General features: G+C 49.8%; 1 protein-coding gene across 7 annotated transcripts in view; it reads right to left on the bottom strand.

The window, feature by feature from the left end:
* The window catches only part of ACSL1 (acyl-CoA synthetase long-chain family member 1), a 46,754-nt gene that overhangs the window by 19,962 nt on the left and 15,487 nt on the right, over positions 1-11,305 (bottom strand). For all 7 annotated transcript variants that reach the window (XM_014531408.1, XM_014531407.1, XM_005883850.2 and 4 more), the window contains 5 exons: positions 10,157-10,271; positions 6,785-6,849; positions 3,674-3,775; positions 3,136-3,235; positions 2,782-2,960 (listed from right to left, as the gene is read on the bottom strand). In XM_014531408.1, coding sequence (XP_014386894.1) covers positions 2,782-2,960; positions 3,136-3,235; positions 3,674-3,775; positions 6,785-6,849; positions 10,157-10,271 — 561 coding nt within the window. The remainder of the gene's footprint in view (positions 1-2,781; positions 2,961-3,135; positions 3,236-3,673; positions 3,776-6,784; positions 6,850-10,156; positions 10,272-11,305) is intronic.

Below are 11,305 nucleotides of genomic sequence, written 5' to 3'. Positions count from 1 at the left end.
GCCCCAACTCCCCAATCGGCCCTGCTCTGAGCCCGACCAGGGGCTGCACCTAGGGATTGGGCCTGCCCTCTGCCACCCGGGAGCAGGCCTAGGCCAGCAGGTCGTTATCTGCCGAGGGGTCCCAGACTGCAAGAGGGCACAGGCCGGGCTGAGGGACCCCCCCTTCCCCCCCGAGTGCACAATTTTTTGTGCACCGGGCCTCTAGTAGTAATATAAACGTGATCACAAGATCAGCCATAAACCTAATTTTAAATAAGTCTGTGTCGACAGGTGATTACTACAATTAGTGGGGGTCACATGCTAAGGTATAAAAATGCCAATCACTATTTTGTACACCTGAAACTAACATAATATTGTATACCAACTATACTTACATTTAAAAAGGTACGACAACAATGAAATCAACACAGGTGTGAGGCATCAACTAGAGATACAAGTAACAACTTTTACAATAAACGTAAGCTTTTACAAGGCCAAGAAAAGTTCATTTCTTAAAACCTTGATCTTTTGCTCACAAAATTTTTAAAAACAAAGTATGAATCATATTACACAGGTAAGTATAAAGCAATGTCTTTTATAAATAAGGACTTTAATATAAATTTTATATTATAATCTTCATTCACCCATCTACACTTTTAACCTTAAAATTACTTCTTTATCATATAGTAGTCAAAAAAGACAAAAAAAAATTCCGGTGTGTGTGTGTGTGTGTGTGTGTTGGGGTGGTTAGGGAGAAGGGGGAGATGGGGAAAAAGAGATTGATTATGAAAGGGGATTACAAGTAAAACAACCCAGTTTAACAATATATCTATTGTCTCCTATGGACTCAGGCTCCATACTGCTGTGTGTATGTGTGTGAGAGTGAATGTGTGAGTTCATGTGTGGCTATGACTGTATGAGTGTGTGTGTGTGTGTGTGTGGTGTGTGTGTTTGTGTGTCTCCAAGTTGTGACATGTGTGTGAATGTATGAGTACTGTGCAAGCATGTGATGTGTGAGTGTGTCTGTGAGTGCGAGTCTGTGAATATGTGTGAGCACTGTGTAAGTATGTGATGTGTGTGTCTGTGTGTGATGTGTCTGTGAATGTGTGAGTGTGAGCACTGTGTATGTGATGTGTGTGTGAGTGTGAGTGTGTGATGTGTGAGTGTATGTGTGTCTGTGAGTGTGTGATGTATGAGTGTGAGTGTGTCTGTGAGTGTAATGTGTGTGATTGTGAATGTGTGGGTACCGTGTATGTGATATGTGTGAGTATGTGTGTCTGTGAGTATGTGATGTGTGTGTCTGTGAATGTGAGAGTACTGTGTAAGTATGTGATGTGTGTGTGTGTATGTGTGTCTGTGAGTGTGTGATGTGTGAGTGTGTGTGTCTGTGAGTGTGATGTGTGAGTGTGTGATGTGTGAGTGTGAGTGTGTATGTCTGTGTGTCTGTGAGTGTGTGATGTGTGAGTGTGTGTATGTCTGTGTGTGTGATGTGGTGAGTGTATGTCTGTGTGTCTGTGAGTGTGTGATGTGTGAGTGTGTGATGTGTGAGTGTGAGTGTGAGTGTGTATGTCTGTGTGTGTGATGTGTGTGCGATGTGTGTGTGTGTTTGTGAGTGTGTGATGTGTGTGTGATGTGTGAGTGTATGTCTGTGTGTCTATGAGTGTGTGATGTGTGAGTGTGAGTGTGTATGTCTGTGTGTGATGTGTGTGCGATGTGTGTGTGTGTTTGTGAGTGTGTGATGTGTGTGTGATGTGTGAGTGTATGTCTGTGTGTCTGTGAGTGTGTGATGTGTGAGTGTGTGATGTGTGTGTGTGTGTGTGTCTGTGAGTGTGTGATGTGTGAGTGTGTGATGTGTGTGTGTGTGTGTGTCTGTGAGTGTGTGATGTGTGAGTGTGTGATGTGTGTGTGTGTGTGTGTCTGTGAGTGTGTGATGTGTGAGTGTGAGTGTGTGTGTCTGTGAGTGAGGCAGGAGGCTGTTACAACAAATGACAGTTTCTCTCTGAAGTTGAAGTTCCGCAGGAAAGGGTCGATAGATCCTATTTAATATAGCCTCGATGCTTTATAGAAAACCATACATAAATTTTAAACCCTATTTATAACAGATCCAGGAAAGCACATACTGTTTTCAGAAAGGGAACTGCTGACTCTACTCAGCCTATTACTTGCTATGATGTGTACACAAGGTCCTCCTCCTGCCTGCAACTTGGGATTGAACTCTGATTTCCGAGCCAACGGGGAGAATCAGCTTCTCACGTGAGCTGATGCCAAACGGGCAATTTCAGTGTGAGCCGCACTCATTTCCCAGAGTGGTGACCTTTAACGTTGTGATGAATGTGAATCTGAAGAAATTTAGTATGAAAATAAACCAAATCCAACATCCCTGCTGGGAACTCACCAGGCCTCTACAAAAGCAATTCGGGAAAAAGAATAAGGAGGCGGATGTCCATACCTGGCTCCGTTTTAGACACAAATCAGAGAGTGAAAGGCATTAAAGCCTAAAGAGGCACTAAGCTCAGTCCCTGCCTGCAAGTGAACGTCACGTTTCCGCCTTCACTGGTGCGGCGTGTCGGGCTCTGGGACAAACGGGTGAGCCCTGCAACTCGCTGGAGGAGAGGACGCTGTAGATGGGACAGTGGCTCTGGGCGTGCACGTGGAATTCTTTTTCACTCGGGACAGGAGTTTCTGCTTTGTATCGTTCATGGCTGAGGCAGCCAGCCAGCGCTGAGCCGGTGCGGTCCACTGGATGCACACCTGTGCCCAGATGACCCTGGGATCCCTGCAGACCTGCAGGGCAGGACTCACCTCCATGGCCTTCATGCTGGTGATCTCCACCCCGCACTTCTTGCCGCGTTCCACCAGCTCGCTGCCATAGGAGTCCATGAGGACCACGACTTTAAGGCCTGGGGTCAGCTTATTTTCTACACCCTCCAACAACAGGTTGGCCTTCTCTGGCTTGTCCACAAAAACCAGGGAGAGTTCAGCTGGAGAACAAGAGGTACAATGAGCAAGATGCTCTGGAAAATGAGCTTGACTGTATAATTTTTTAAAAGGTAGATGGACATTTAAATATAAAACCCCTTTCAAATCAAATATAGGCCAATGTAAATCACTGAATCTAACAACGAGGCCAGTGTCTGCCCAAAGACCACAACGTACCTTTGTTGACGATGTAAGTGATTGCTTCGGTTCCCAGGGTGTCGTAGAGGGGAACGACCACCATGGAGAAAGCAAAGCATCCCTGCTCAATGATCACCCACTAAACAAACGGTAAGGGCGGGGAGAGAACACAATACGTCATCATGGAACCCTCCACGGAGACCACACTAGCTTTAAAGTGCATCTACTACTCTACGCCAGGCCCCGAGGGATTCATAGTGAGGACCAAATACTAGGCCCTGCTTCAAAGGAGGTGCAATGTGCTGGGAGAACTGAGGCAAGTGTGAAAGATAATTAACAAGACAAGCCAGTGACTCAGAGCCCTGAGGGCCACCTTTCTGGGGAGGTAACTGAGCTGCCCCTTGCAAGAGCAGCACAATTTGGACAGATGGACAGAAAGGCAAGGAGATCCCAAGAGCGGGGACTGCAGGATTAAAAACAGGAAGGAGGTCGGTCAGTGAGCCACTGGCTGGCCTGGAGGTCCTTGAGGGAGTGGGCACCGGGAGGCTGACCGTGGGCGGGGCAAGCCGGGCATTACCTCAGGTCTGTTCTGGGCAAAGATGCCGACGTACTGGTCGGGGGCAGCCTTGAAGCCCTTCTGGATCAGCGCCGAGCCCACGCACTCCGACATCTCCTCCACCTGGAGCGGGAGGAGAACCAGCGACAGCTCAGGCCCGACCGCAGGAACGGAGCTCGGACAGCGGAGCAGCACCGCACAGAGAAGGTGCGAGCAGACGGCACCGGCACCTCGGGGACACATTCTGAGCAACACGGGCCTCCTCACCAGCACTCACTCCTGCGAGCTCTGACCTCACGGGCCCTCCTGCAGAGCGACGGCTGCAGCCGCGGGCAGGGCTTCTCACCCAGGCCCGTTCAGACTCCAGTTTTACAAACTCCCATCAAATTATAAAAGACATACAGGGAGTCAGAATTTTTTTTTTTTTTTTTTTTTTGTATTTATAAAGAGCAGCAAAGCAGCCAAAACTTGTCATCTGGTATCAACACAGAAACAGCAAGTTTGGGGAAGATCTTTTTAAAAAATAAGGAAGTTCTTCTCATTGGGCTCTCCAATTCCATTCTTGAGACTTTATTCTTAGGAAATAATTCAATCGTAAAAGAAGGCTTATAAATGTTTATGTACAAAGACATATATTTCAAAATTACCTGCAGGGGTGGCAAACCCTTTTTCTGCCAACAGCCATTTGGATATTTATAACATAATTTGTGAGCCATACAAAATTATCAACTTAAAAATTAGCCTGCTGTATTTGGTCAAACATTTAATTTACTAATCATCTGGTCTTGGCAGGGCCAGACCAAATGGTTCCGCGGGCCTGCACAGCCTGCGGGCTGGACGCTCCCCATCCCTGAAAAGTCACCAAACTGCAGGGGCCGAAAGCCATGGCTGGGTTAAGTACCGATGCACATCTCTGGGAAATGCCATACAGCGTGTACATATTACAATTACGGAAACCACACCAAACTTAGAATATGTGCAACAATCCTAAGTAAAAATATACAAAAATGCATACTATTATTACAACCAAGTAAAAATAGGTAGATTTATAAAAATGAGGCAGGACTATATACTTGCCCCATCCTCTCCCCATTCCTGCCCAAATTAACTAAAAAAAGCTTTTAAAATCTTTAAAATTGGAATTCGTTCCTTTCTTCTCAGGAGCGCTCTGCGCTCACGCCCACACCTGTCAGAGGTCAAGCACACCTACTGTACCCAGAACCTGATTGGCTCTGCCCATAGGGTCATCGTGGTTCTCCTGTGGGATGAGAGCCGACACTGGTGAGTGGCAGAGGGTGACACTAGGATGCTAATCACCAGCACACCCGTGGCTGTTTCACAACCATGGCTGGCACTGAGGGACGGGAGCCTGGGACGTGCCTGCAGTGTTTGCAGAGCTCCCTGGGATGACATGCGTGACTTTCTGTCTCTAGAAAGAGGGTCCGTACTTTTCTTCAAAAGGGGTTGCTGCCCCCAAAGGTCAGAGCCCCCAGGTAGTGAAAAAAACCCGGAAATGTACAAACCCAAAGTTGGCGTCAGGTGAGTCCGGTGTCAGAAAAACCCAGCCTGCAATGGGGAGTTCTCGCTTCCCGCCGACACACGAGAGAAGTCATGTGGGAAGATACCGCTGTCGGTAACGCGACACAGGTAATCCAGAAAGCACCTGAGGAGGCCGTGAGGCCTGAGGCCATCACGCAATGTTGCATGTGCAACACAAGACACTGTCTTTGCACCACGTGCAAAAAGGAGGGATCTCAGAAAGTACTATTTGAACACTGTTATTTGGCTTTGGGAAGGCAAACAAAACAGCAAACTCCGTCCAGTCATGCCTACAATCCAGGCGTGCCACAGTTCTCGCCTCTTTGCTCTCTTGTTCCAGATACCCAGGCAAAGCCTTGGAAGCCGCTGGCCCTCAGATGAGGGAAGGGAAGGACGCTGTGCGCTGGTGTTGGGAGACATGAAGCTTGGCTCCTGAGCTGGCTCTGTGGCTCCTAATGACAACCCCTCCACATACACACCCCGGACGACAGCAACTGCGAACCACATGTTCACACAAAGCCTGGAAGGAGGAAGCCCTCGCCCCTGGAGCAGGGAGCACTTCCTGGCAGCTACGCTGGGGACAAAGGCAGCCAGGCCACCACTGCCAGCTGCTCCTGTGGGTCCGCAGGCTCCCCTGGGACCACGGAGAAGCATGGGCGTGTGGACTCGTCGGAATCATGATAAAACTACAACTACGGTCAGTGTCCTCCAGCTCTGCTACCTGCCACTCACAAACACTACTGACCCAGCTGCACGTGGGGAGGGACAAGAGTGAGAACTGCCAGATCCCAGCGTCCTTGGCATTCATGATGAACACCATCATGAGGTGTGTCTCTGAGTGGCTGTTGATGGTGGCCCTGGGGTTATATGTCGCAGGGGTCCCACGCTGCCAGGACGCACGGCTGAGCCCCACACCAGATGGCACGGACCCCACTTCTGGCCCTGCTTCTGCCACTAACCAGCTGGGACCAGGGGCGAGCCTATCCTTTTCTGGGACCCGTCTTCCTCATCTACAAATTGAGGGTTACTCTATATTGGGGCTTCTCAACTCTTCTAGAACCTCTCACGGCAGAGAGGAGCAGTCCTACCCCACCACGGGTCTAGGGGGGAGTCATCTGCTTCAACACATTTCTAGAATTTTATCTTCAAAATTATACTCTACTCCACAATGCACCCACATTGGTTCCAAAATAAAGCGCTTAAGGCCTGGCCGGATAGCTCAGTTGGTTGGAGCGTCATCCTGATACACCAAGGTTTCGGGTACCATCTCTGGTCAGGGCACATAGAGGAATCAACCAATGAATGCATCAATAAGGGGAACAACAAATTGATTTCTCTCTCCCCCTCCCTCCCTCTCAATCAATAAAAAAGATAAAGTACTTTGAACCCGGAGCTAAATCACTTCACTAGTTTTCCCCAAATCTTTATGTCAGACTTCCCCATCCAGATGCTGCATATTTATCCTAAAGCTCTGAGCTAGTCAGGCACATACGTTCTGCAGGGACCTTCCTGCCCGAACATTCGATGGCTCCCAGAACCCACAAACTGAACCACTACAGCTGTGCAAGGCGCCCACAGAGCCAGAAAACTCACCTGCTTGTAGGAAAGCCATTCATAGGGCTGGTCTGGCTTCCGAGAGCCCAAGCAAGGGCCGTTATCTACAAAAGGAGAAAGCAGTGGGTGTAACACGCATCAACATCTCAAGCTGTATTCCACCTCATTCTACACAGTCTCTGGCAGACTCTAGTGGTCCTCAGATTAGAAACAATGAGTTCAGATGGGAAACAATTCTCGCTGGGTTTTGGTTTGATTTTTTTGCTTGTTTACTTATTTCTATTTTGTTTCTTAAATGGGGCAGGAGAGGAGGAAATGAGAGGAGAGAAGGCATATGCAAAAGTTAGGAAATATCAGGATGTGTCCTGATTCCCACTTAGGTACCTAATAAGCAGAAAGAAAGACCCATATTAATTATGTTAATTATTCACGCTAAAGGCTAGCTCACTAATAAATATAATCCAAGTCACTAACATTTGGAATTACACACGTTCCTTTCTATAGGTGGATCTCAAGCGAACTTTATGCTCAGCTGTAGTTGATGAAGGAAAGGCTAATTCACCTGGGAAAAGCTGCCACATTCAGACGGTCCGAGTGGACCGCACACAGGAATGTGTCCTGAGGAAACCAGGCTCTACCACCAGCGGTGTGAGCGGGGCCTGCACAGCTCTTTCCCCGGGGCATTGGAATGAAGTCGGAAGCTCTGTCATCTCCCCTCTGACCGCGGCATCTTACACTTCCGCTTTGAGACCTAAGACATCTGGCTTCACCATTCTCTGTTTGAGCCAGCTGAGGGGTTCATATTTGGGGTGGGGACCTGGAAGAAGTGGGAGGAAAAGCAGAGCACGGTCCCCTCTGTGGCCCTGAGAAGTGGGGTGCACGTGTTGGTTCCAGAATCCCATCGTGAGGACTCAGGCTGTCCTGAGGCCTGGCTCCGAGGCCGTCCTGACCAGCACAGGAGAGAGTGCCAAGGGGCCTTGTTCTCAGAGCCTCTTCAATCGTCAGGGGCTGCAATAAAGGCCCGGCTGCCAGGGGTCAATAAGCGAGTCCCGGGGGGTAATGCACAGAGTCTGGTTAACCAAACTGTACTGTGTGTTTGAGAACTGCTAAGAGAGCAGATCTTAAAAGTCGCCATCACAAGCAAACAAAGTCTGTAACTATGTGAGGTGATGGGTGTCAACTAGACTCACTGTGGGAATCACTGTGTTGTATACCTGAAACCAATATAACGTTGTATGTCAACGTCATCTCCAAGAATGAAAAAAGACCGGCCAAACACGACAAGTTCCACCAGATGATGTTTTCAGATGGAAAAGAAAATACATTGGCCATAAGAAATACTATTTCTTTATTCCTCAAGAAAAGGGGTGGGCCATCTACAGCCCGGGCCAATCAGGCCTGCCACCTGCTCTTGTAAACACACTTTTTGGAACGCAGCCTCACTCATTCCCTTACGTATTATCTAAGGCTGCAGTTGAACCGTTGAAAAGAGACCAGAGGGCCCCAAACCCCAAAACATTTACTATCTGGCCCCTCACAGGAACAGTTTGGGGATTCTAGCTCTCGAACAGCGTAGTTAGCCCCAGGCTCAGCTGGGGAACTTAAAATCCATACTATACCCAGGCCCTGCTAGCAACATTCCTGACATAATCGGACAGGGATGGGGCCTGGGCCTCAGTATTTTTCAACCCCCTCTCCCCCCCATGACCCTGAAGTGCAGCTGGGGATGGGAAGCACTGACACAGGGAATGCAATCTTTGCAAACCGCGCCCCAGCACAGCTTTGAAACACCAGGTCTAAAAGCTCCCGGCTGGCTCTGCCGTCATTCAGCAAACTCCAACTCTCTAGCTCTGGTCACGCTCTCCTACGGAAGGGCAACCTTAGGGTAGCCTCGGGGAGTCAAAGCTGGAATAAAAAGCTCCTCTGGGGAAAGAAAGAAGAGTAAAATAGCCTGTAAAGCAACCCCTTCGATCAGTCTAGGATAAAACACTGAGCTTACTTTTCTTCAACTTCTCCGAAACATTCATGTCAGTCCTTCATTTTCCCAGTAGAGAAAGTGACCCCCAAAAGTTACGTGACTTGTCTTAACATCAGGGCACACTCAGAAGTATGATGTAAGTCCCCATCCTCCTAGATGAATCCCATCCTCTGCTAACAGTGGAAACAATGTATGTATATTTACACACATATGTGCTCTGTGGTGGTGGTAAATCACACACACACACACACACACACACACACACACACAGGCGTACATATATTTTATTTCATGTGCCCTTAATGCTAGGCTGATCTACCTTCTATTTATTCTCATAGACAAACCCTTACCCTGATACTAACTCTGAAGAAATTTGTAAATTCAGTATCTAGGAGTACGTTTGCTTTCCCTTTATAGTGGGGCTTAATGAATGTGCTGCAGGAACACTGGGGCGACACAGTGAACCCAGAGTCCCACTTGCCAGGGTAAAATAAAAGCCAACGGCCCCGCTCTCGCACACATCACAGGCAGCATGTGGGGGACGGAGGGCAACAGCACCACAGTCCGTGACGTAAGGAGATTACAGTCTAACCGCCAAGAGATTTCAATAAAGCGTGGACCCCGAGGACCATTTCTAGAGCGGAACCTGGAACAAGCAAAAGTGAAGAGACTAAAGCAAAAGAGGGGTGGGGGGCGAGAGCATGTGTGCCAGGCTGTGTCGGTGCCGAAAGAAGAGATGGCTGCCCTGGTCAAGGAGCAGCGCTGACAGGATGGAAGGAGGCGGGTAACACAGGTGGGGATGCTGGGAGGGGGAGGGTGACACCGCCCTTGAAGGAAGGGGATGGAAGATGATAGCCCAGGAAGGTGTTAGAGAAAAGGAGAAATGCAACCTGAATTTAGAGGATTAGTAAGACTATGTCAAGTGCCCTGGGCTGGGGTAGGAAGAACAGGCTGTGTGATGGGTCAGCAGGGGAAGTGCCCCGTGAGGAGCCGGGAAGAGGGCTGGAAGGGAGGGCAGGTGCGGGACATGAGTCTCTGCTGCCCCGTTGGTAACTGAGGGACGCCCCATGTCCCCAGGGCCGCCGATGAAACACTGCTTCCTGGGGACGTCAGCATTTATTTCTTAAAATATGAGTCTCCTGACCGAGAGCTTTGAAAAACACTGGGCCAGGCCCAGGTAGGCCGGTCTCGTGACTGCAGAGAAGTCGGCCCATAATGAGCTAATGTGCGTGTGAATGTAAAACACACGACGTGCTGAGCACTCTGACCGTGGAACCTGCTCTGCTACCACAGGGACCGTGCGGGGGGGCCAGGGAGCGCAGGGACTCACTCTGGAGGGGTTATGGGAGGAGAGGGAGGCCTGGGGGACACGAAGCAAGGCCACTCCTGAATGGAATCCTTAAGCGTCAGCACGTAAACTCAGTAGTGCTTACTCGACACCTGGATGCCCCTCTGGAAACCTTCGTATACGGTTCTGACGTCGTCATAGAAATACGCCATGGGCTCATCACTGTCCAGGAGCGTGGATCTCCGAGCGCCATCACTGCCCTACGGAGAAAGACAGACAGATGAGCACGTGAGAAGAAAGCACTGAAAGGAACAGCCTCACGTGCCCGCCCTCGACCCCCAGGGCCCTGGGGAGCAGCTGCCCCGTGAGCAGGCGGTGTTTGCTGAATGAACGGAACTGAGGGTGCGGCAGGGGACCCATCCTGTGTCGGCTCTTAGGGAAACGGGCTGCCATTCCGTTTCGCTTCCACACGTTATCTAAAGTCTTTATTTTTTAATTGAGGTACAGTTGACCATATGCTCTCTGCGATCATTTCCACTGTTTCCCTTTGCCAACTGCACTGTAATTGGCTGGGAACTTCGGTTTCTCAGAGCGTCTGCCAGTTACGATCATCGGCTACAAGACGCAGGATGTGCAGACACGTCTGTGCACGTGTGTCGTGCGCACTCACAGCTACGCAGAGCTGGTGCCGCGGTGCGCCCTTCTCTGCGCTGTCCTCCCCCGCTGGCTCAGTGAGCGCACCTGCCCAGCAGACTCCTCACCAGCAGCCCAGTCATCTTCAGGGGCAGCTGTTCTCACCCTGTGAGCTGCTGTGCCCTCGGGACCTCAGACACTGCAAGGGGTCCAGATACCCATAGGAACGCCAAGCGGGCCTTAGAGACTGAGGAGTCAAAGGTCAGCTACTGTCATGCCAGAGCCTGCAATTCCTTTTAACTCCAGGGTTGGGGCCGTCACAGTTGCAACGATCAGGAAACACGGTCTTAGGGAAATCAGGAAACACGGTCTTGGGGAAATCAGACAGACGGTACCAGGACTTCTGGCACCACGAGAAAGGACTGCTCGAATGTGGGAGAAGTCGCTGCTGGCTTGAGGTGTGAAGAAAGGAGACAGGAAAGGCTTCGCGAAGAAGAGGCACAGGCCTGGGTCTCGGAGAGCAGACGGGCTGTGCAGGCAGAGCTGGTGGGAAGAACCACGTGGAGACCCTCCCTAAGGTAACATGTTTGGGTGGATTCCTTTTCTTGTTGTGTTTTTTAAAAAGTATAGTTTTTAGTTGATCTCAGAGAGGAAGGAAGAG

This window comes from Myotis brandtii, unplaced genomic scaffold (assembly GCF_000412655.1).
Source record: "Myotis brandtii unplaced genomic scaffold, ASM41265v1 scaffold802, whole genome shotgun sequence".
NCBI lineage: Eukaryota > Metazoa > Chordata > Mammalia > Chiroptera > Vespertilionidae > Myotis > Myotis brandtii.
This window is presented reverse-complemented; position numbering and strand designations above follow the sequence as displayed.